General features: G+C 37.2%; 1 protein-coding gene across 1 annotated transcript in view; it reads right to left on the bottom strand.

The window, feature by feature from the left end:
• The window catches only part of st3gal3a (ST3 beta-galactoside alpha-2,3-sialyltransferase 3a), a 35,459-nt gene that overhangs the window by 8,015 nt on the left and 786 nt on the right, over positions 1-26,658 (bottom strand). Inside the window, exons 2-8 of the mRNA XM_041790898.1 lie at positions 22,378-22,529; positions 17,969-18,011; positions 17,681-17,773; positions 11,486-11,580; positions 10,607-10,670; positions 7,314-7,409; positions 5,832-6,018 (exon numbers count right to left, since the gene is read on the bottom strand). Coding sequence (XP_041646832.1) covers positions 5,832-6,018; positions 7,314-7,409; positions 10,607-10,670; positions 11,486-11,580; positions 17,681-17,773; positions 17,969-18,011; positions 22,378-22,492 — 693 coding nt within the window. The 5' untranslated portion in view covers positions 22,493-22,529. The remainder of the gene's footprint in view (positions 1-5,831; positions 6,019-7,313; positions 7,410-10,606; positions 10,671-11,485; positions 11,581-17,680; positions 17,774-17,968; positions 18,012-22,377; positions 22,530-26,658) is intronic.

The raw sequence follows: 26,658 nt of genomic DNA, 5'->3' as shown, positions 1-26,658 counted from the left end.
TCCAGAAATCATTTTCTGTCAAAACAGTTTGCAGTGCTATCCACAAATGCAAGTTAAAGCTGTATCATGCTAAAAAGAATCCATATGTGAATATGATCCAGAAAGGTCACTGTCTCCTCTGGACTAAAGCTCATCTAAAATGTGCTAAGGTAAAATGGAAAACTTTTGTGGTCAGCTGAATCAAAATTTGAAGTTCTCTTTGGAAACCCCGGATGCCATGTCCTACGGACCAAAGAGAAGAGGGGCCATCCAGCATGTTATCTTTCCTCAGTTTAAAGGCCTGCATCTCTATTGGTATGGGGTTGCATTAGTGCCTATGGTGTGGGCAGCTTACACATCTGGAAAGGCACTATCAATGCTCCTATCCAGATGTCTCTTTCAGGGAAGGCCTTGCATATTTAAGAAAATAATGCTAAGCCACATCCTGCATCTGGATGCCAAACTGCCCTACCTGCAGTCCAGACCTTTTATAAATAGCAAATATTTTGTGCATCATGAAACCAAAAATCGGCAAAGAAAACCCAAGAGCAGCTAGATTCTTACATCAGACAAGAATGCTACACAATGAAAAACATTGACCTTTGTCAATTTGTCCCATTGCTGTCATCAGATTCAAAATCAGCCAATATTTTAATGAAGTGGTTGAGTGTCTCAGTTTCAACATCTGATAAGTTTTTATGTTCTATTGTACATGAAATATGGGTTTATGAAATCTGCAAACTATTGCTTTCTGTTTTTATTTACACTTTACACAGCACACCAACTTTTTAGGAATTAGGGCTGTAATTTGTTTTTCTGACTAACCCATTACCCATATAATCACAATTTTATTGCAGTATCAGTTATCAGCTAACATCTATGGCTACACATTTTAGTCTGCGATAAGCTTATATTAGCCAATTTGTTGACCTGGACGATTTATTGATCATGCTTCAGTTTTGATATAACAGCACAAAATATTAAGTTGTGTTCCTAATATTATCCATGTATTTCACTTATTTTTACAGATCTCTTTGGGCTGCACTTTTTTCAGGGTTCATGGCATTAAGATTTTAAATACTTATACATTTGCTTTATTTCGCTTTAGTTTCTGATTTGCTCTGCTTCTTCAGGACATGAATACCCTTCATCATACTGGTTATCTGAAAAACTAACACCATTAGTAATCAGTTCTTACAACACTTAGGTGGTGGGATGGGATGCAGAGTAAGCAGGAGTGGAAAATATGATGGTGTTAAAGCAGCCCAGTGAAAGCAATACCCTGAACGGAGACTTGGGGGGAGAGGTCAACACCATTAAAACACTGATGAAAAACAAGTCGAGCAAACAAAGCCAGCCAGAGAAGGAAGCCCCTGTATCAGTGTACCTGGAGCCATTACACTAATTATGAGCTGCCTGCCCAGCAGACCTTACGGCCCTTTATGAACAGTTACTGGGATACCTGCCTTTAAGTTTGCTCAGGTATGTTGGAGTGAGGAGCAGAGAGAAACCCAACAGCAATGAAATGAGCTATTAGTGTACATGCATAGCACTGTTACTGTGTTAGAAAGGATTACCACCTAAACTGTAATGAGGAGCTTATGGTTTAACTAAGACCATTTTGCTCTTCTTTCAGAGCTGGAAACCCAACACCTCCACTCTGCTGGCTGTGGTGAGAGGACACAACAGCTCCTGGGGAATCCATGTGCACAAAACAGATAGGCTCAAATGACGAGCAACAGTCACATTCCTTCAAAAACAGTATCAGTGAATATGTTTATTTACAGATAAATCTACATTCTACATTCTAGCAGCCTTAGAATAAAATTAACCAGCCCAGATCCAGTTTCATTTATTTATAGAACCCTTTTCACATCCAAAACAAACAAAATGCAACCAGGAGCATCCCAGGACCAGAACCAAATAAAGCTTCATTGTATTACTACATTGAGTTCTTTTATGTTTTTGCAGCATGTTTTGCACACTGACACTGCCAGTAACAAGACTGAAATTTACAAGTGTAGGTTGTACACAGGCAGAAGTGATGCCAGGGTCAACTTTGAGACAGTTCATCCAACATATTTTATTTATTTACTTTAAAAACAAAAATCTAAACCTGACAAACTCTACTGATGTATGTAACTGAATGACAATGTCAAACTTCTAAACCTTCCTTCATAGTTTGATTCACTAATTCATGTATCCATCATGTTGAAACTTATTTTGGAGTTTGATCAAACTTTCATCTGCTCACCTGCAGGTCTATTATCCACACAAACATCTCAGCTGGTACTGCCTCTCTCTACTCCAACAAGTGTGATCTTTAACCTTTTCACAGCAAAAGCATGTTTTTTTTATAAATATCTTCATTACAACTCATGAAATGTCTGTCCTGGGCTGTTGTTATCCGTTCGATGCCGAGCTTTGTTCATGTCATACAGCGTATGAAAACCATCTAAACATTGCAGGATGCAGAGCGCATCGGATGATATAACATGTAAAAAGTGCCAAGAAAAGGGAGATTATGGGTGAGTTTATCAATCGCACAACGTGTTTAAGTCAGCAATTGCACCTGGATGGGCCACATAGCGTGGCTTGAGAAATATGACACTGTCAGTCATCCGTTTGATAGCGTTTGAAAATCTAATCTGTCAGTCAAAATACAAGTGGAAGGTGTAGGGAAGTGTGTACACAGGAGAGCTGTGAGTATGCAACAGGGAACAGAGCAGGAGGAGGTTGAAAGAGAAAAAGTGAGCAACAGAGAAAGCTTCAGCTGATGTGATAACAAACATTGACAAGTTAATGGCAATAATAATAAATACCAGTTTTATCAAATAGTCTAACTGTTACTGGTTAAAACTGGATTGGTTTTCATGATTTTGGCTTTAACTAGGCCAAAACGATAGAGGGAAAAATAACTTGTATTCCTAAAAGACTATGTTTCCTTTACATAAAGAGAAGAGGAATTAGATCATATGTGGTTGCTCCAGATGTATGTGGAGACACATTCAAACCAGTGGTGTGAATTATTGATCCTAAAGCTTGGATCATCAAATATGTATATTATTGCCTGCTGTAACAGGCTCTCGTGCCATAAATTGTCAGTAAAATATGAACCTCTTCCCCACAAAATTTAAGGATGCAAAAATACAGCCAATGCAGCATACTGACTGTCTGTGCCTCCACCTGTTAGTAGAGGTGAAATGTGATCCAGGAAAAGGACCACCCTGGTGATAGCTACATGAAGGTCTTGTTTGCTTGGCTGCTTTCTAATGTGCATCAGAGCTGAAGCCTCACACTCTCCAGTCAGCCCCCTCCATGCAGGAATTGCAAAGACATCAGTTAGGCTGCAACCACACTGCAGGTAAACGTGACCTGAATCAGATTTCTGCTGATTTAGGCCACTTTCATGTGTAGATCAACATCAGATACTGGTTACATCTTTTGCAGTGTGACCTTAGTTCCAACAGCCGAGTCTGCAAATAGCAGATCGTCATATTTAATAAACTCAGAGCAAACTATGATAACAGAAAAATATGAAAAAGTTGATTCAAAATGCTTTACTAAAATCAACATGACTACAATGACAAATGCAGGAGGAAGTGACAGAAGACAAACTCAGACCATGAACCAACAAATTAAGGTTCATAATGTAGTCTTTAGTGTACAGTGAATCTGAATTTCATAAATAATAAAACATTATATTAATTCAGCATTTTATCTCAGCATGTCTTACAGTTTAAGATTTTAAGCTGCAGTCGTGTTGGTATATGCAGCAGTATGAGGTTTATAAAAATGAATATGACAACAGAATTGAAGTCAGGTAGAACACTTGAATTCTTTTTCAAAGCATTAAGTACACAGTTTAGTGCATTAGTTTGTCTCAGGTGCAGAATCATTACTTTATGGTTATTATGTCCTTTCTTTTATTTTCAATTTTCAGGCATATTGACACCTAAATGGGTGGTTTCTTTTTGAAGATTTATTGAAGATTTTGACAAAATAAATTTCTCACCAATTATAAAATGCACACACTCTCAAAATTGTGGCAAATCTACTCTGTTTCCTCCATCTGCCCCTTTGTGTTTTGGCTAGAGTACATCCTGTATCGTATTTTACAAGGTAAAATCTATCTTTATCTATCCATCAATCTAGTCATATTTTATTCATCTATCTAATCATATATCTATCTGATCTTGGTCTCTTCCACTGCCCTTTATTCTGGATAGCTTGAGTGTGTTGTTTGCACTCTGCACATGCTCCAGAGAAGATAGGAGGTTTTCAAACCCTGTGGATTTGGAGAATGGGTAGGCTGTGTTTGTTCGTAAATCACTACAGAGTCATACAAAAGCACTCCCTTATATACTGCACTTATTCCCCCCAAAATCTGATCAGGACTCTGCCTTTTACCCTGAGCAGTGCCCTACTCACAGCACTTCACAGTCTCAAACTAGTACCAAACTCACCCAAATATAGCTCTGAGATTTTCTCTTTGGGGTGTACACTATCAATGTACGTTTACAACAATACACAAAGCAGCTTTTCTCTAAAGCAAAGAAGGAGGGAAAGGTGAGACACACCACTGTGTGTATAATGAAAAGAGGGTAAAAGAGGTTTGTGTGGGCCTGAGAATCAACAGACAGAATATTTCAAATAAATCTAAAAAATTAAATATAAGTCATACATACAAGTCATTACAATTAAATTACAGCTTAGTGTTTCATGACTATCAGTCTATCAAAATGTGAGATAAAATGCTCAAGAATCCAGAGAAATAGTCTACACTACCAAAGTAAGTTGTTTTTGATCAAGGTTTCTCATAGTTATGAATATTTACTTTCACTCAGATTTTTGTGGATACTTGATGTTACATCATTTTTTTTTCAAACCAAGATTACAGAAGCATTAAACATAGCTATCTTATAGTAAGACTGTCTACAAGTGTAGTGCCTGAGCTGAAAGTGTCTTATCTTGTTCTATCTCGTAGTCCAGGACAAAAATAAGTCATGTGCACTCTCATAAAAGCTATAATATTTAGAGAAACCCTATGACCATGATAGTGGTATTTTTTGCACAGACAAAAACACATCATTCAAAATACTGTATTATAAAATGAGACTGCTGTCGACTGTCAACAGCAGGCACCTTGCCAGTGTTTCTTTTGGTTGGGTGTTATGTTACTTACAACCTCCAAGAGTGCAGTCATGTCCTTGAGTTAAAGATACTAGTTGTAATAGTACCTGCAGTATGCCACGCAAAGCTTCAAGAATAGATCTGTCACTCACACACATTCACAAATTAACACATCAATAAAGCAGACATTAGGTTCCTGATCCACATATAGCCAGGAAGCAGCTTGTTAAAAGTGCCCTTTGAGGATATTTTTAAATCAATTTACATATTCTGGGTTGTAAATAACTTGAAGGTGGAACTGAAACTGGCCATGTAGATCCCCTCAGCTCTTGGGGAGAGACTTGTCTGTCTATGATTTTTAGAATGCAGTCCTTGCAAGAAATGTTGCTGTACCTGAGAACATGCCGTAGCAGTGCTTGTATTTGTAGTGAACTGGTTCAGTTTATCATTCTTAATGTTTGACAAAACAACCCAACAATTTTTTTTCTGGCTCTGAGTCTGTGTCTTCAACCATCATCATCCTGCAACTACTAACCTGTTCTGATGTTGATGTATGTTTGTCCCATAAAGCCACATACATACAGTACCTGCACACTATGACAGTCTGGACAGACAAATAGTCAGCATTCACCTTGTTAAGCTGAGTGAATAACCAAGTTACTGCTGTCACCAAGTCCCAAGAATTTGCAGATCAAAAACAACATTTTTAGCTGCCTTACCAGTCTCTGGTTGAAGACCATGTATCTGAGCCATTTGAAGTCTAGAGCTTTAAAGGCGGACAGGACAAACAGGGACTCAGCCTCATAGCGTTCTGTCTTCTGGATGGCCCCCTCTGGATAGGTGATCCTCATAGTGGTCTTAGAGCCAACGTCTTTTTCAAAGCCTTTCACTGGGGCCTCGTTTAACCTGCAGCACACAGTGAAACGATCAACTGTCAGAAATGCACGGCCCAACCTTCTATTTAAGTATATGATAGTTATTCTATCTGACTCACTTTTTCTTAGTGTAAGACATTTTCTATCATGTCTGACATGAAAACAGATCGAAATTGGTCTTACTGATCACTTCTTCTCTCCTGTAAACTACTCTTTTTTTAAGCAGGAGCTAGATATACTAGATGCTAGCATTAAATTGATTGGACACAGCAGATTAACATTGGCGATTGATATCTGGTCATGCCACACCATATGGCCAATGGCAGATGTTTGTAAACGGGGCTAATATCAGCCGACACAATGTTAAACTGATGCATTGGTGCATCCCTAGTATGACGATAATGATGATTTTGAAGACCACAGGAAAAATTTACACGGAAGAAGCAAATAATGGTGAAATTTCTTCAATTGATATCGTGCAGCAATTACATTTTTTCTTATTCTTAATCACCAATGAAAGATAGCAGTAAGTGTAACAGAGTGATTCGTGTCACACAGCATCTAAGACCAAGTCCCCTGGACTTCCGCATGTTTTGCTCTGACACTTCAAGAGCAGAGAAAGGCACAACTACATATTCATTCACCAAATGGCGCCGCCTCCTCCTCATGTCAGCGTGGACATCAGCAATAACAGTCTACCGTGAATAGCTGAACAGCAAGCAGGTACACGTGTTCTCTCCTCAAAGTTTGACTTGATCAAATAGCACAATTAAGTGATGTGTGCTCTCTTGTCTGAGGTTTTAACACACGCTGGAGTGTATTTGCACAACAGTTTTACCTGCTTAAAGGTGTGACGACCTGCTTTAATCAGGTTAAATATCATAAAATATGATAAACATATTTCATTTCTGACAAACTCTACACAGTAAAAATCCCTGATTAACACATTTTTGACATGCTTCTATTATGAAGCAGACATATCCGGAAATGTGGTGATTTCAGTAGCAGATTAACACAGTCCTGCAGAGGAGAAACTAAAGTATCAAACCAGACAGTCAGTCAGAAGCAACAACATAACTGAGTCCACAGTGTCTCATAAAACCATCTTTTGCAGGCATTTGAACAGAAGTTCGAGTATCATAGTGCCTGAAGTTGTATTCATGTGTACAATCAATTTTAATTTTGAAATACCGTGATAAAATACAGTTACTGCAAAACAAGCCTAAAACAGACAGTGATAAAATTTTCAGCTTATTTTACTCAGTTTCTCTGAGTAACAGGGGCAGTCAAGAGTGGGGTGTTTGTAGTGCTTTGAGTCCACCATACCTGACCACCACATCAAACTCATCAATTCTCTGTCCCAGGGATTTGTTGGCAAGGATTCCTCCATTCCCTACGATGATGCACGTCTTACAGCTCATACTGTAACACAGAGGAGATACAGTATTGATAGGTACTCCTGCTTTACAGTAGTCCATACATCCTATTTTGTTGTTTAAGAGAAGGAGAGCTTATTGTTATTTTCCTTAAAAACTCTGCATGAAAAAAGCTAAATTGTGTTAACAGTTATGATCATAGCTTCTACCAGATGAGGTATGACCGAAACTGGAAAAAAAACCAATAAATATTGAGAAAATAATCAGAAATTGTGTCAATGAAGTTAACAAACAGACAATATTTTGTTATTTTGAAATTTTCATCTCTGCCTAAGAGACTGATTCATATTTAGTTACATCCCCAATCCTAACATACTGTTTGTTGAACTCCTTCACCGTTTCCTGAAGACATTTTACAGTTTTAGGCTAAAATTAAATTTTTTTGTAATGTTATGTCTATAATATTGTTCTTCTGGAATTATAAACCATTTTGTGCAACTTCTACAGAAAGAACTGTGTGCCTTACTGTTCTATCTGTACAGTCATCTTAAGTCTGTTTTTGTACTTTTGGAATGAGTAATGAGTCATTACATCTATTACATCTACATTCATTCATTTGGTTTGTGAGTCCTGAAAACTTCTAATGCTACATTAGACTGAATTGGGAAAGTTAACACACAACCATGTTTCTTTAACAGTGTTTCTACACGGTTGTATTGTTGGCTCAGTACAACACGTGTCCTGTGCTGAGTGTGCTCTGTTTAACTTGGGGTGGAAAAAAAAAGAAACACTTTCCTAATTGTCTTAGTCTTCTGATGAAAACAGGGTCAGAACTCAGTATCTGTGAAACTGATGAGGTCCATATAAAGACAAAAACTTTCACACTGAGAGGAAACAAACAACACACTAACTTCAATCGTTCTTAAACACCAGAAATCCAGAACAACAGATTTGGTGGGCCAAATTCAAGTTTATAAAAATGCATTAGACCTCAGTTAAACCCCTGTGTGGCCCTAGCATCAGTGGGATTATTTTCAATATACCTTAAGGATGACTGTGCAAACTACGGTTACTGTGGGGTAGCTCATTTTGAAACAAAACCATCTAAAAAGTTACCAGCAAAATCTGCTGGCATGACTGCACAACGTGGTTAAAACGAACTATCACAAATAAATCACAGATACACATATGCCCCCATGATAACATTTAGGGAATGTGTCAGGTCCTACTCTGATGGTGGATGGTGATATAATAGTGACTAAAAACCGAAACATAAAAAAGCTAAGGTGTTGTTTATGGGAAACACTGGTAAACAGGATGTATACATTCAGGCATTGTTACCTGCAAAAGTTGGGGAGCACTACACTGCCTTTTTATGTAGAATCTAAAAAAACAAGAAGCATGTGGAGCTTTATTTGTTGTTGCTGTCAAGCAGCACCTACACATTTTTAATCAGAGATGTCAACAAATTTGAGTAAACTAACCACATTGCTTATACAGTGCAAATGCATTAAAATAGACAATGATCAGAGTAATGGTAAGTGGACTTGAGCTTGTATAACACGAATCTAGTCATCTGATTACTCAAAGTGCTTTTACACTGCAGGTTACACCCATTCACTCCACATTCATGCACTGATGGCAGAGATTGCTAGGGTTGGGTATCACTGAGGTTTCTTCCAATACCGGTGCTAAATTGATACATTTAAAACAGTAATGGTACTTAGACAGTGCCCGAATTGATACTATTAGGTGGGGAAAAAAAACACAAAACAAAAAAACAAAACAGTCAATTGCATTAAAAATACTTTCATAAGTGCAAAGGCATTTGTAATTACAAGATCCACTTTGAAACAATTAATAAAACCCTTACCCAACTCTGATACAGACGACTTTTTACTAGCAAGTAAAGCTCTCAATGCTAATACATCCATATTTTTGATGTGTTGAGACGAAGATTAAAAGAAGCACAAGAGCAGACAAAGACAGATCAAAGATAGTTTTGTTTTTTTTAGTGGACACTATAAGATGAAGAGCATTTCATGAAGAATAAGTTGTGAATGCATTATTCAGGATTATCGTCACAGTTTCTTCATTATTTGCGGTGGCACAGAAGTCAGTAGAATACTTTGAGAAAGAAAGCAAAATTACACTTGAAAATGATGATGGAGGCAAGCCAAAAACCGGTTTGAATAAAATTTGATGTACTCAGTGAGGGATCTAAAGAGCGTTTCATTTTAATTGACACTATGTCACACTGACCTACTGAAGTAGGATCGCATGATTTTGGCCAAAATGACAATCATCATTATTTTGTTTAATATTGAGATCATGATATTAATCACAATTATTTTCTAATTTAAAGGGAATTTATTGTACTGAAAAGCACACAAAGTAGGAATGAATGTCAAAGAATTAGACCTAGTGTTGAGTGTTAAACCTCATCTAAGAATGAATTTTATCAAATGATTAATAGTTTGGCTTATAGGACTGCTTTGGGAAGTAATTTAGCTCATGCTGGTTAAACTTTTTTTTTCTCCAAAACTGTTCTTTCCTGTACTTCTATTTGACATTCATATATAACACATGCCTTTTTAACTGCACTTTACTTCTTGTTTGGAACATGATTTTATTTTGAAAGATTAAAAAAAATCCAGTTTACTGCCAGCTTAGCTGTAACTTTACTACAGCAAAAGAAAGGAAAAAAGTTAAATGTTCAGTCTCATTTGGATCAAATGTTTCTGTGGGATCATGAGTGAAGCTTTTAAACATCAGTTTTGTTTTTTCAGTGTCTATACTGATGAACTGAAACATAACAGTTAACACTTTAGAGTGAAGGAGAGGCAAAGAAGAGACAGATGTATGAGATGCATACACTGTGTGCATCTACGTATGTTACGTATATAAGAGAAGGCATGATCAAAGACAGATTAAAGTCATATAAAATAAACTCCAATACAAAAACTTGGTATATGACCAGCCAAGACTGAAACGGGATAATATATCAAAAAATATATGTTCATAATATACAACCGTGTGGAGTTTTTCATGGGAGGAACATGCATTTACAACACAAGTAATTGCCAACAACTGCGTTTCTTTGATCATGTGTAGGTCAAAATCATGATCATGATTAAAATTCAGTAAATTGTGCAGCTCTAATTTGAATTTAGAAAAAGGATCAAGTGATAACTAATACCATTTATAAGGGGATACTGTGATGATTACTGCACATTTACTTACCTGTCAAGTTCTTCCCCGAGGCCGTAGCTCTTAGTAGCTGATAGAAGAATATCGATGATCTTCTCTGCATATGTAAGAAAGGAAACAAGGCAAAAAAGAGAAAAGATATATATATATAAATATATATATAGATAGATAAATAAAGCTTTCCTCCAAAATGGGACCCAGCCACTGGGTGGGCCAAGGACTCTTCTGGAACAGTTTCATAAGTTATTAAAAATTACCCTGTGAATATCGACACTGTACAGTATAAGAAACTCTACAGGTGGAAAGGGTGCATACAGAAATTGCCAGCTGAGGGAAGAGCATTTTTAAACTTGATGTTCCTTTTCTGACAAGAGTCGACTGTGAACAAGAGGCTATACCAGAGTTATGTCTTTGTTCTGGACGAGGACATGTTATCAGCTCTGACTGATCCGGCTTTGGCTTTTGACAAGTCAGTACAGGGCTTTAAAATACCAAAAAAGACTGCCAACTAGAACGACTACAATGATTTTTTTGGTTACTCCTCAACTTGTTTACAACATGTAAAATGCTACATGATGTAATTTGTGTTTTGGAATCTGTCTGCAGCCCCTCGTACGCCATCATGTTTCCATGCTATACAGGACAGACAACAAGCAAGAACAGACAGATTCTACAAAAAACTAGTACACTTGGATCAAGTCTTTAAGGTTTTATTAACATAAATTGCCAAAATCTTCCAACTTCCCACCAGAACCATCAACCCTTGGTGGCAAATTTAATCAGGTGTAGCTCGTTAATGCTGCAACCTGCTTGGGTTATGAAAAGAAATGCTGCTAACAAAAATCACATAACTTTCTTCACTGTTTTATCTTGAATCCCCAACTTCTGCTTTTGGAAAATGTGTTATCATACCTTGTGATTTTACACCAAATGGAGGTGGATAATCACCGATCTTGTCATACCGCTTGTAATTTGGATCAAGGAACATGGGCTCCAGTTTGGTAAACCTGTTGATATAAAATAAAGCAAGTTTCAACAAGAGAGAATGAAGACCTGGTTTATTATCAATGTGTTATCTGTCCTGGACCCATATGGCCCTGATCTAGATGCACTGATTAATGGGGGAAGACTTAAGAGGATTTAGAGCATCATGTTTCCAGCTAATCCAGTCTGTCTGAACATACCTCCACCAAAACCCAAAACAAACTCAGAGACCAGTAGGATCAACAGGACTGTTCAGACAGTCCTGATATACTAGCCCCTGAAAAACCTCAGGAGAACAGAATTTTGCATGCCTTGTTTAAGGCCACTCAAGGTGGTAGTTGGGATAATATAAATTGACTTAAATTTCTTGAGTAAATTAAGAAAGCCAAGGGGACTCAGCTCAAATGAGGGGTCTCCTAGAAAGAAAGGCTGGGAACCACTGCTTTATAATAAAGATGGGATCAGGTGTACAGTGCCGTGAAAAAGTATTTGCCCCCTTTCTGATTCCTGATGTTTTTGCATATCTATCACACTTAAATGTTTCGGGTCATCAAACCAATTTTTATATTTCACAAAGACAACTCAAGTAAATAAAAAACACAGTGTCTGAATGATTTTTTATTTTTTTTTAAGGGGGAAAAAAATCCAAACCTATCTGGCCCTGTTAAAAAAGTAATTGCCCCCTTGTTAAATCATGAGTTAACTGTGATTAACCACAGTTTTTGGAAAGCTGTGTTCAATTTCACTGGCTACACCCAGGCCTGATTACTGCCAGATTTGTTGAATAAAGAAATCACTTAAATAGAAACTGTTAGACAAAGTGAAGTAGGCTACACAATCTCAAAAATGAAATACATCATGCCATGATCCAAAGAAATTCAAGAACTAACGAGAAACAAAGTGATTGAAAACTATCAGTCTGGAAAAGGTTACAAAGACATTTCCAAGGCTTTGGGACTCCAGTGAACCACGGTCAGAGCCATTATCCACAAATGGAAAAAACTGGGAATAGTGGTGAACCTTCCCAGGAGTGGTCTGCCGACCAAATTTACTCCAAGAGTGCAACGATGACTTACCCAGGAGGCAACAAAAGAACCCAGAACCACTGGCCTCAGTTAAGCTCAGTGTTCATGACTCAACCCTAAGAAAGACACTGGGCAAAAATGGCACCCATGGGAGAGTTCCAAGGCCAAAACCACTGCTGACAAAAAGAACACAAAGGCTCGTCTCACATTTGCCAAGAAACATCTTGATGATCCCCAAGACTTGAAGAAATGTTCTGTGGACTGACAAGACAAAAGTTGAACTTTTTGGAAGGTGTGCGGCAGTTACATCTGGCATAAAAATAACACAGCATTTGATAAAAAGAACATCATGTCAACAGTCAAACATGGTGGTGGCAGTGTGATGGGCTGGGGCTGCTTTGCTGCTTCAGGACCTGGACGACTTGCTGTGATTGATGGAACAATGAATTCTGCTGTCTACCAGAAAATCCTGAAGGCAAACATGAGTTAAAACAATTCTGCGAAGAAGAGTGGGCCAAAATTCCTCCAGAGCAATGCAAAGGACTCATCACCAGTTATCATAAACACTTGATTTCAGTTATTGCTGCCAAGGGAGGCAAAACCAGTAATTAGGTTCAGGGTGGGCAATTACTTTTTCACACAGGGCCAGATAGGTTTGGATTTTTTTTCCCCCTTTAAAAAAAATAAAAAATCATTCAGGCACTGTGTTTTTTATTTACTTGAGTTGTCTTTGTGAAATATAAAAATTGGTTTGATGATCCGAAACATTTAGGTGTGATAGATGTGCAAAAACATCAGGAATCAGAAAGGGGGCAAATACTTTTTCACAGCAGTGTATGTACTTTGACAAACAATTTTATATGATAATGATTTACTTAAAACAAACATTGTCTAAAGGCTGGTTGCCATATGAAGTGCATTTATGGTGAAGACATGCTCAAGATTGCATGCAAACAAAATTACACTTAAGTGCATGCTGCTAAATCAATTTCTTCAGAGCATTAAAGGAGTTATGCTCTATTTAGTTTTAACATCTGTCAGCACTTTGGGGAGTAAAGCCTAATGAATGGTAACACAATTAATCCCAACTGGACATGGATTAATGTATTTGCAAATGCAATTTCCCAAGATCCTGTTAAGTGATGACAAATAAAATTTATTCATAACTTGAAATAAAAATTAAAAGGTGACGTAGCCGGTGACCCAAGATGGTTAACTGACCACCGAGATATCCCATATGACACTCTTGTTGACATAAAATCAGAAAATGGTCATCAACTCATAAAAAAATAAAAAATATATCCTTGGATATTAAAAAAATTGCATTTCAGTGAGCAACCACATTCACAAATACTGAAAAAACTCAATGAAATAAATAAGGAAAATGAATTATGTCATGTCAACAACAGTTAACAGTTTCTCCTTTAAAGGTTGTATCAAAAATAACTTGTGCGGTCTGATATCAGTTAGGAAAAGTTAAACCTTCAAAAGTTAACACTCACATAAATAAAGATTTCCTGTAGAACTGAATCTTTGAAGAAAAAAAAAAATGTTTCCTTAACCGAGTCAGCCCTGCAGCTTCAGCACGGTTCTTTCATGTGTAGTATCACATAATGAACCACAAATTAGCTGGGATTTGGTTAAACAAAACAGCTGCTAATTAGCACATGCTGGAAGGTGTACAAAAAAACTGAAAGAAAAATGTTCCGGAAAACACTAAAACACACTCAAGAAATCAGCTACTAATGATGCATCCTGCCTTTTTACCTCAATTTCGTACAGTAAGTGTCTTCTTGTGTGTTAAGGTAATTATCCAGCTTGAATACAAATGACACAGAGGAAGTACACCTTACTGGCAGGATGGTCCTGTGATTAAAATTTGCTTGAGGAGCAAAATGCAAGTCTGACGGAACAGACTAATGGAAATGCGAAGTGCATATCCTCATTTCAAGCTGATTCAAATGTAGATGGGAGTAAAAGTAGCAGAGTAAAAAACATGTTTTTAAAGAAAAATTTGCTATTATATGCAGGCTTGCCTCACACTTTGTTGTTGGTAACCCTTGCAGTCAGTGTTACAGGAATGATTTCATGTGGATGGGCCAGATGATATCCCTACAGTGTCAGGCAATCATGCCTGTAACATGAGGCAATCACTAATATACACTGCCACCTAATAGTATAATATCCATACTAATACTGTTTATTGATCCCGATCCTTCTTAACAACTATACTAATTGCCCACTCTATAGTTTAGTTAAATAAAGAAAAAGATTTTATCATTTAGTAGGATGTGTGGCTGCTACCTGGTTGACCTTCTCTGCTGATAAGATCAGATGTGTCCCGTGTTACTAAATTAATACATATTAATGAACTATTTTGTTACCTTTGGCAGTGTACACAGAGCATTGCCTGGGTAACTTCTGAGTTTTGATGAGGCTGGGTGAATGAAATCCCCCAATCACAGTCAGTTTTGAAGTACACGGTCATTAGCTTTGTGGCACCTGCTGTAAGCTGCAGCAGAGAAACCAACTGAGTAAAGACAGCGGAGTAAATGGGTCAAGCATGCCCGGGGCATTTCACCACTCTTTCCCTCAGAGGAAACCCTCCTGTGTTATTCTAACAGGTTACAATCTGGACCCTGAGAGCGCACTTCATTAATGATGCTGTCTCAAGGCCCTGGTGGGTTCCAGGGTTGCGTGTCTGTGGCGATGAGTAAGTGGGTAAGTGAATTGGCCTGAGGTTTTCTCACGCACTGGGACAACAGCAGAGCAGAGGAGGACATAAATAGATTTTCACAACACATGGGCCCATTCAGACCATTGCATCCTCTGACTCATTTTATACATCTTTCTAAAAACATAACTAGTGGAGAGCTCTCTCAGTGTGGGAACTACTTTCCTTTTAAATAATGCAGAAACAGAAATGGGATCTTCCCTCTACATGCCACTCCGAGCTCAAAGCGATTTCTATAAAACATGGCTGCTCTACTGAGAATACTTGATTTGTCAAGATTGGAGACAAAGACTGTCAAGATCGATGGTCAAGACTGTCAGCATGTAGTTTGTGCACATCAGCCCCTTACAGTGTTGGTGAAGACATTACAAAATATTTCAACTTACATACAGTGTGATAAAAAACGTGTTGTGCTTCAAAATTACTTTTATGTTAATGAGTGGGGACAGATATGCAACAAATATCCTCGGCATGAAATCAAATAAGTGCGGTTGTCACTGCAGCCTTTCTTTGGTACATCTGAAGATAAGCACAGGACTGCCATAACCTAAATATAAAGTGTAACCCTGGTAAAGGAATATTTTGAATCATGGCCACTTTGTTCAATGAAGTTATACATTTAAGGACAAGTAGCATATGTAAGGCTGTGCCTGCTAGTGATTAAACTAATTTAACAGAATTTTGCAGCTCCCAAATATACTACCGTACATGTAAATGTTAAAACAGACTTTCATAGCTTATGCTTGCCAGTAGGATTATCACATTTTGGACCAATTGCCTGATTAAAGCCCTTCTATGACTTTTAACTTGCCAACCAAAGCTTCAGTGGGATTAACAAGTTGGATTGAAATTGCAGTGTTGCTCCTTTAACTGTACAGGGTTGCTACACCAACAGTGCGGCAGTACAGAGAGGAGAAGCGAGGCATCAGACAGTGAGGGAGAACAAGCTGTACGGAGGCCCAAAGAGGAAAAGGCACTTCAATCACACAGACCCTTACCTCCTACCCATCCTTCACGGTGCTTTAGAGTGACTTCAGTAACTGCCCTGAATCCTAAGTTTTACGACAGGTTTGCTTCATACTTTTAAACATCAAATTTAAGACTTTTTAAGACCTGGACTGGACTTCTTACAATTTTTTCTTGCTGAAAAATGAAAGGCCTGTGAGATTTCTTAAACCAGTATACCAGACCAAGACTGAATAATCTGATTTAATTTTCTGTTTATGAAATGTTAAACAGTATAAGACAAAGAAGTTTTTTTGGTCATAAACACCCAAGTTTGATCAATTACGGCGTATTAGTTTAGTTTAGTTTATTAGGATCCTCATTAGCTGCTGCTTTGCTGTAGCTATTCCTGCCTCTGTTCTATCAATAAACTGTAAACTGGTATCAATCATTAAGTATTTTTAGCAGGTGTGCTGAGGTGATTCTAATTATAATTCCTTACTTTACAGCTGTCACATTGCTGCTACTGTTTTTCCACTGATTTGTGGGGCAGTCTTTAAACAATGAGTTTGTCTGTGTGGGTGAAGACACTTCTTCTTTCTAAAAATTATTTCACTAATATCTCTCTAACACTGAAGACTTCTCTCTGACCCCACCCAAACTGAGGGGGCAGGGCTAAGGCAGACACAGGCTATGTTTAGATGTGCTGGATAAAGACATGTTTTGTTTAAAATTTAAGACCTCTCACTGGTAAAATTAAGACTTTTTGCAGCCTTAAATTTCAGGAGTCCAATATAAGACTTTTTAAGACATTTTGAGAATCCGTAGAAACCTTGTAAAGACATTTTACTGAAATTTAAATTCTGAGACTTTTATCCTAGTTTTAGTAATACAAAAATACCTATTGAAAAAAACAAACTGTTCTTGTTTTTTAGCAAAAATACTTTTTAAGCTGGTAAAATTTAAACCTTGCTCCACCGTGTGTCAAGTGTATTGTTCAACATGTTAAAAATGTTCATGACAGATTTCTTGAGTAGACTCAAACACGTATATATATATATATATATAAATCAACTTCTGCATTGTAAATGCTGCTTTGAACAATCAGACAAAAATAATGTTGGCATTCAGTAATTACACCACACCACAGACTAAATCTGTAACCTTTTCTTACATTGCTAGAGCCACAGATTTGCTGGTACATCTAGTAAACTGACTCAGTGATAAAACCAAAATATGACCACACTCCAGAAGAGAACAAATCACAAAGATAGCATGTATGGACTTAGGATTGAAACAGTTTGCAGTCATTGTTTCATCAGGGCCACAATGACGAAAAACATCTAACAGACATGACTGTCTTATTAAGCTACAAGCTCATTTTACATGTATAGATGCAGAAAATATAAGTATTCTTACTTTGGATAAATGGCAGACATCTTTGCAGCGGCAAAACCAGGCTTGCAGGCTCCTTCACTGAGATTGCCGTATTTGTATACCAGCTCCAAGGGCCTATATACAATGGGAAAATGAAGCATTTTTAAGGATTTACAAACACAAAAGCAATATATATAGCAAAATGGGGAGGGGGATCACCATTGTTGTCACATAAACCTATTATTGTTTCACTGAGATAATAAACTCCAAGTCAACCAAAAAAGTAGCTTCTAAACTCTTAGAATAATGTGAACAATAAAACATACTCACAGACTTCCATCCAGCTTCACAAGGAACCCTTGTTTGTCATACACTAGAGTAAGAAAGAAAAGATGAATGACGAGCCTCAATAACAAATGTTTATGAACTGCAGAATTGTCTAGTACAACACCATTTGGCAAGGGGCCTGACCTTGAAAGCCTAACAACATTTTAATCAGAGAGTGGAAGAAAAGCAACATTTTATGTCCTCAATGGGAGAAAGATGTCAAAGAATTTTGAGTAGATTTTAACCCAGTTATTAATTCATTTGATGTCACCATGATTGGCAGTGTATTTTAGATCACTGAATTGATAAATGGTGTTATCTGATAAGTTCTCTGCGAAGAAACAGAATATTTTTGTTGTAAATCATCTGACTTCTAAGTGATTAAGTATTCTTTCATTTTTTGAAGGGGTAGGATATGGAAATCTGATTTTTTTCTCACTGTTCCATCTGTTTGGTCAACTGATTTATGAGTGTATGTAATGAAAGATATTCGTTTGCATTTCAAACTTTTTACTTTGCTGTAACAACATTTGATAGCAGTGGGAGAGTGAGAAAAGTCATACAGTTTGATATCTATTCAACTGGTCTCAGAGATCAAAAACCTCAAGTCAATATCCTAAACAAAAAGCACTTGGTGAGATGTATTATGTAAAGTAAAACCCATTCTTTCCACACACAGCATCATTTAGCATCACTGCCCCTGCACTGCTTTAACAGTTCACGGTGCATGGGGGACTCATCCACATGTCATGGCACCGGTTTTGGCCTAGGGCCACCTTTTAAACTCTTCCTTATTTTCAAGTCTGCTATAATAAAAAAAAACTGATAAAGATGTTATACCTAGAACATAATGGGTCTTCTACCATATTTATCATTAGACACTGACAGCAAAATAGAAACCACATGTAAAGAGAGCTTAGTTTTACAGAAGATTGTACCCAGATGATGAATTTATTCACACAATCTTTCTCTTTATTTACAGAATTGAAAAATGTTCTGGATAGCAACTGATACTTAGTGTAGAGACTGAACACCTTTAAACCTTCCTGAGCCAGCAATCTGGTAAAGAAAACATAGCTTCTTGCAGTAAATTCCATTTAATCATTTGAAAAATATGAATATTTGACAGTTGTTTATTTTTGTAATCTAACAATGAAAACATTAGTTAATGACTCAGTTTGAAGTACATTAAGACATATCCATGACCATAATGGCACCACTGACTGATAAACAATAAGCCATGCAGCTAACACAGTCAGTACAAGCTGTTACAAGGTTGGTTTGAACAGATAAATCTACTACTAAATGTTTTGGCACATTTTGGTGTCTGACCGCCAGAAGTTTATAGAGTCAGGAAAAGCTCAAGTGTATCAAATAAGCATTTGCTTGGCTTTACTTAACACATCATTTTCTAATCAGGTCCAGACTCAGGTTAGCGGAGACTGAGCAGTCTGCCAGCCCTAATTCTACCAACACTCCTATGAACCTCCAGTGAAGCCTTCATCTTTAAAAGCAAACCAGACATCCAATCCAACCATCACCTAAATTGCTAACAAATGGTGATGTGCCTGAGGCAAAAAGGTAATTTTCTCTGTCTAAACAAGTTTTTCCCTAAAAAAAGAAAAACAAAGAAAATTGATATTTATTTAGAATTATTTTAAAAAGGAGTTTTCTTGCTTGAATATTATTAGATAATAGATCAGGTATGTAGGTGAGGGTGGGTTAAAAAATGAACATAATGTACATATAAGGCCTTGATTTCAATTTCTTGTTATATACTGTATATTGTTTCAAGTATTTATGATGTGTTATTCATTTGACTAACTCTTTAAATGATCATAATCCTGACATCATGATTGCTTGAACTTCTCACTTTCCATTATTCGAAACATAAAGGAATGACTACACTGGTCATGCTGCTTGGCATCAGCAATAAGCCAGTACAAGTATCCAATGATTTTCAATTTTGAAAGCACAAAAGAAGACACCTGGATGTACCTATGAAACGCTCTGGATTCACAATGGACTGGCTCCCCCATCTGGTAAAAAGTTACATGGAGCAGCTTTATTCTGCTGATGAAGACTTTTTTTTCTTTGAGAGTTTTCCCTCTTTAGTCTTTAATGAAAATATAAGAAAACAAAAAGATGTGGATATTAAGATAGCCTATGCAGATTAAATTTCATATCAGCAGAAAGAACTACAGTAGGCATGACAAAACACTATACTACAAGAGCTATGCATAAATGAAAACCTTCAACTAAAGTTAGTACATTTAAATACTTGCTCATATTTTTTTCCCAGTCCTATAAAATTCATTTATTTTCACATATTTAAACACTGATGAGGGAAGATAATATCCTTAAGTTTTTGTTCAGTTTTGAAGTTTGAGTTACAAAAATCAGCTAAGTGTCTTCTTAAGTTCACCATATCAGAGTGCTTTATTTTGAAACATCTACAGCAAGTCTTAAACTTGTAATAAGAGTACAATGCAGTAATTAAGTAGCAGATCAAACAAGAGAAGCACTCGGAGAGTGCAGACCTCTGCCATTAGCCCCATCGGCCAATAGTAAAGAATCCTTTAAAAAATTCCTGGATCCAGACAGTGATCCGGATCACTCCCAAAATCTTATCAGTTCTTCCTTATGCCATTTCTGACATTTCCTCAAGATTTCATCAAAATTCGTCCTTAATTTTGAGTTATGTTGCTAACAAACAAACTAACAAACCCTGCTGATCACATAACCTCCTTGGCGGAGGTAATTAAGTCTTTTTAGTTAAATATGATACAGTTTACAGAAACAGTGGAAATAAGAAGTCCCATTTCTAATTCCCATAGGTGCAGATCATTAGTTACTGAGTTTTAAGAAAAGCTAACTGTGGTAATGATTTAAAGTGATATTGCTCAGCTCCAGAACTTATACTTTTCATGTGGCATCACACACTTATTGGACTGCCCAATTTGGCAAACAAAAAAGGCTTTCTACTGCTGTACACTACAGAGAACTCATTGTTCTGGCTGCCACCCACACCTTTTCATAAGTTTTATTATTCAAATGGAAGAGAGGTGTTTTTTGACAGGATGCATAAACCAGTGAGAAGACAAGCCTGGGTTCTATCTCTATATGTTGTTTGGTTGATACTGAATGCCCTTGGGGGTCAGAGAGTGGAGGACAGGCATTAGGAAAGAATGGGAACAAAAGAAAGTGTGTACTTAAACAGCACTAAATGGACCTCTACGCTGCAATTATCATTAGAAAAATTCTACATACAATAAATACGATCCCTGTACTTACCAAAACAGTGATTTTTACCAGATTTAACAGATTAACCAGGCTTTAGACGGAGGCTTTTTTGATTCCTGCCTGCTGCCATTTCTCCGTGACTTTTTTGAAACTTTTTTTGCCTGAATATTCCTACTTCAAGGACACAAAAGTAGCTTAAAAGTCAAGAATATACATATTTTTACACTATGAAAGCTTAGCATAATCATAAACAGCTGAAAACATAGCCTTTTGGTAGCATTTCTCTATGCAGAATTCACTTCTTGCCCCCCCCCCCCAAGAGGTGTACTGATGTGTGATGTCATCTGCTAAGAAGCTATTAGACCCAATCAGAGAAAGGAAGCCCTGACAGGAGCGAAAGTAATGGCAAAAGAATTCATACTATTAGATGCTCTGCTGTCCCTTTTAGGAGGCAAAATACAGCAGAATCAAACAGACTTCTCCTAATCTGTCCTAAAATATTATGTGAATTTGAGCAAAATATGTCTACCTTTGCAAACATTACTGCCTGAAAGTGACAACAGACAGTTATCCGGATATTATCATTGGGTAATTTTAATAAGCTGAAGTTAGCCGATAAGCACCAATTTTTGCTTTCTGTGATGAAGAATGAAGAATTTCTTGCCCTTCACATCCCAAAAAACAGCATTATTGAGCTGGCCGCATCAAAACTACCTAAAGATGTATTGTTGTAGACTGTCCTGGTGGTGGTGTAAAGGGGAGGGTTCTCCACTAAAATATGTTAACATCGAATGAGTAATGTTCTTTCACAAACTGTAATGTTTTTAGTACCCAAAACTGTACTGTATAAGCTGTATAAAGCTCACAGTGCCTAAACTTTATAGTTAAAATTTGTACTTTGTGAGTTGAAGTTATGAATACATAATCCATTTTTACTTGGATGTTCCTGTTATCTCTGTGATAGACAGCTCATAAATTCTGCTCTGTTGAAACCATCCCATCTGAATTTACTTCTTGTGTTAGAGAGGTGGCCTGTGTCAGTGGCATGTGTTACAGAGGTAATATAATCTTTAACTGTTGACGTAGCTGACACTGGTCAAGTTAGTCCACAAAAACGATTCTTTACATTATTATATAAATTACTGCCCACTTATCAGAGGCATACGCACATGATTTGTGATTCCAGCCTCGTAAACTGATCCTCCCTGAAGAGTAGTAGAGGAAACCCAAGGCCAGCATGGAGCACAAGCCCAGGAGGAAACTGCGACTGGGTTTCATTCTCATCTCCAGCTAGAATACATGGCATTTCCCAGACAAGAGCCTACAGAAGTAAAACAAAATGGGCTGATTAGTACTTCAACATTATTTTAAAAAAAATCAACACAAGGACTAAATAAGGCAAATCAAATATAATGGCGACCAATCCCAAAACAAGACTGTTAATGAAATTGTCAGGGTGAACAGTAGTCATGTGTCAAGTCCATGTTAAATGCTTGAACTAGAGCTTGAATGAGGGCAACATTAATCTCAAGTCCAACACAGAAATAAAACTTTAAATCCTGGTAATAATGCTGCTTATGTTTGTTCTTCTCTCCATTTGGGTTTGATAAAATTTTCCTCCAAGATTTTTTTTGGAAATCATATTTGTTCTTGTCAGGTCTCAGAAGCTTTCTTTATGCCCAATTTTGAAATAATCTAACAAGGTGGCACTACACCAGCATGAAGCATAAACTTCCAACTTAGGTCTTCATAAGATATGGTAAGTTTTAGATACATGAGAGTCCCATTCAACTTTTGTGAAGTAAATGCTCACTCAGTTACAGTCATGGACGAAAGTATTGGCACCCCTGAAATTTTTCCAGAAAATAGACCACTTATCCCAGAAACTGTTGCAGTTACAAATGTTTTTGATATACACATGTTCATTTCCTTTATGTGTGTTGGAACAACACAAAAAATCTGAAGAGAAAAGACAAAACTGGCATAATTTGACACAAAACTCAAAAAATGGGCTGGACAAAATTATTGGCACCCCCAACTTAATCTTTGGTTGCACACCCTGGAAAAAAACAACTGAAACCAATCGCTTCCTATAACCATCTACAAGCTTCTTACACCTCTCAACTGGAATTTTGGACCACTCTTCTTTTGCAAACTGCTCCAGATTTGTCAGATTTGAAGGGTGCTTCTTGCAACAGCAATTTTAAGATCTCTTCATAGGTGTTCAATGGGATTTAGATCTGGACTCATTGCTGGCCACTTCAGAACTCTCCAGCGCTTTGTCTCCAACCATTTCTTGGTGCTTTTTCAGGTACGTTTGGGGTCATTGTCCTGCTGGAACACCCATGACCTCTGATGCAGGCCCAGCTTTCTGACACTAGGCCCTACATTGCAGCCCAAAATCTTTTGATAGTCTCCAGATTTCATGATTCCTTGCACACAGTCAAGGCACCCGGTGCCAGAGGCAGCAAAACAAGACCAAAACATCCTCCACCATGTTTGACTGTAGGCACTGTGTTCTTTTCTTTGTAGGCCTCATTCTGTTTTATGTAAACAGCAGAATGACGTGCTTTTCAGCTCTACAGCTCTACCTTAGTCTCATCTGTCCACAAAATGTTCTTCCAGAAGGATTGAGGCTTACTCAGGTACATTTTTGCAAACTCCAGTCTGGCTTTTTTATGTCTCTTTGTCAGCAGTGGGGTTCTGCTCGGTCTCCTGCCATAGCGCTTCATCTCATTTAAATTACGACGTATGGTCCGAGCTGACACTTTTGCTCCCTGAGTCTGCAGGACAGCCTGAATTTGTGTGGAAGTTGACTGAGGATGTTTATCCACCATTCCAATTATTCTGCATTGCATTCTTTTGTCCATTTTTCTCTTCCGTCCATGTCCAGGGAGATTAGCCACAGTTCTATGGTTGTAAACTTCTTGATTATATTACGCACAGTGGACAAAGGAATTTCAGGATCTTTGGAAATGGCCTTGAAACCTTGAGACTGTTCATACTTTTCCACAATTGTGCTTCCTAAGTCCTCAGACAATTCTCGGCTCTTCTTTCTCTTCTCCATGCTTGGTGTGACACACACAGGCACACAACACAAAGGTTGAGTCAACTTTTATACATTCTAACTGGCTTCAGGTGTGATTTCTAGATTGCCAGCACCTGTTACTACCACAGGTGAGTTTAAATGAGCATCACATGCTTGAAATAAAATGATTTACCCACAGTTTTAAAAGGGTGCCAATAATTTTGTCCGGCCCATTTTTTTGAGTTTTGTGTAAAATTATGTCAATTTTGTCTTTTTTCTTTGATTTTTTTTTGTTGTTCCAATGCACATAAAGGCAATAAACACATGTATACCAAAAACATTTGTAATTGCAACAATTTCTGGGATAAATGGTGTATTTTCTGGAAAGATTCCAGGGGTGCCAATACTTTCATCCATGACCGTATCAGTGATTTGAAACACTGGTTAGCTGTAGTACAAGGGCTCAACCATGACTAATGGTAATGTCCTTCGATTCTAAGGTTGTCCATGTGGTAGTTCAATAATAATGTTGCTTGTATGAGTACAAACTACTGTTTGTAATACTATGTTGTTACTCTCACCTCTTTTGCAGCAATTTTCATAGTCTCTCAAAGCTGGAAAAGTCCATAATTATTAATCTTAAATCAAATTACACTGATCTGATCAGTGGATGTGAGGGTGGCTGATAAATTTCCTAGGTAATCATACCTGTTTAGCAATTGATTCAAGTAAAGTTGCATCTATTTTCAAAGTTTCCTACTCAGAATTCTGTTTTTCAAAGACATAAAAATCAGTGCAATACAAAATTCCACTCCATGTTATTAATTCTGGACATGAAAATTGGAAGCTCTATATGCAAGTGTAAGGAAATTAGGGCTGAACAATTTGGGAAAATAAAATGATTGAGATTTTTTCCCCCCAAATATTGCACAACGATTTAATAAATGATTTTTTTTCAAAGTTCCTCATCTGACATATTTCTCAAAAAAAAAAAAAAAAAAAAAAGCAATTAATCATTCTATAATACAACTCAATAATTGATGGATTAAAGGAAAGCTGAACAATTTGAAAATACCCTTGACCCTTGCAAATGCAATAGGAATTGCTGTATTGAAGGGAATATTATGCCTTTATCAGTTCTGAAAAGGAGCTACTACCTTTGCAAATAATCCTTGAAAAAAAATACATTTGAATGTTTGCATGAAGTGTAGAGCATCATATAAACATGATCTCTGCCTTAAAAAAAACATATTAAATTTGTGTTTTCAGATGCATTTCAGGTTGAAGAAATACTGCACCTTCTGTTATTTGAAAATTGCAGGGACATATTGTGATTTAAGCTAAATTTTGATTAACTGCCCAGCCCTAATGGGTATACCTTAAAAGATATATGTTTTTGCCTGAGATTCAATGTAGTGGATCTTGAAAATCCCACCATGACTGTGCCACACTGCAGGCCTTAAAACTCAAGTTTCCTTTTCTTCCTCCTCAGGTGTGATTAATCTTCTTTTATTTGGCTGATGACATTACTTTTTAAATGTGACTTGTATCAGACTCTGGTTTAAACTGGGCAGATGCTTGAAATGTGTAAAAGAACACCTTCAAAGGTGTCTTTGCTATTACAAGCATGATTCATGGTTCATGGTGTGATGAGAGATTACTTTACAGTTGACAGAGCAAATGATCAAACAACTCTGCAAAAGAACAAAGAACCATTGTTTATAGTTATCAAGATAGCTTCAAGGTTATTTCATTCTCTTTCATCAGTATGAATTCACTTTATATTTGGGGGTTGATTGCAGTGGTAATTTATGCTGAATGTTCAACCTGCTGAACAGTGGATTATGTTCAGGGTTTACATTCAAAACAAAAGAAATAAACCTGTATGAAACTCCATTTACTGACCAAGCAGGTCTCTTGATCACAGAGCTATGTGAGCTGATCATGAGAGGGGAGGAAGGAGAGGGAACAAAAAGCACTGCGTTTCTCATCATTATTATTCACACAACATACGACTGTGAATTACATTAGCAATGCATCTTACAAGAACAGTCAATGTGACTCAAATCTGATTTGAAAAGATCACATTAAATGTAACGCATGCTGTTAAAAGCATTATGAAAATTCTAACCTGAGTGACATAGGAGCAAAAACATTCCCATGCTATCACTTGTCTATGACTCTGCTGCAAAGCATCATTCTCTACAAAGAGTTGTTGGCCAAAAATGGTAAAGAAATACAGTTTGAGAGCTTTAAAGCACATCCCAGTCTTCCTCAGTGAATAGAGATTTAGAAGCATCTTCATGTTGACCAGTGAGCAAACCAATTCAGCTCAAATTCTCTGCAAACTGAAACCCTAACATAATTATACTGTCAAAATAGATTTACTTTCATAGCATCATCTTAATGCCATAGTCTTAAT

The sequence above is a fragment of the Cheilinus undulatus genome, linkage group 7 (assembly GCF_018320785.1).
Source record: "Cheilinus undulatus linkage group 7, ASM1832078v1, whole genome shotgun sequence".
NCBI lineage: Eukaryota > Metazoa > Chordata > Actinopteri > Labriformes > Labridae > Cheilinus > Cheilinus undulatus.
Note: the sequence above shows the minus strand (reverse complement) of the source record. Positions and strands in the feature narration are given on the sequence as shown.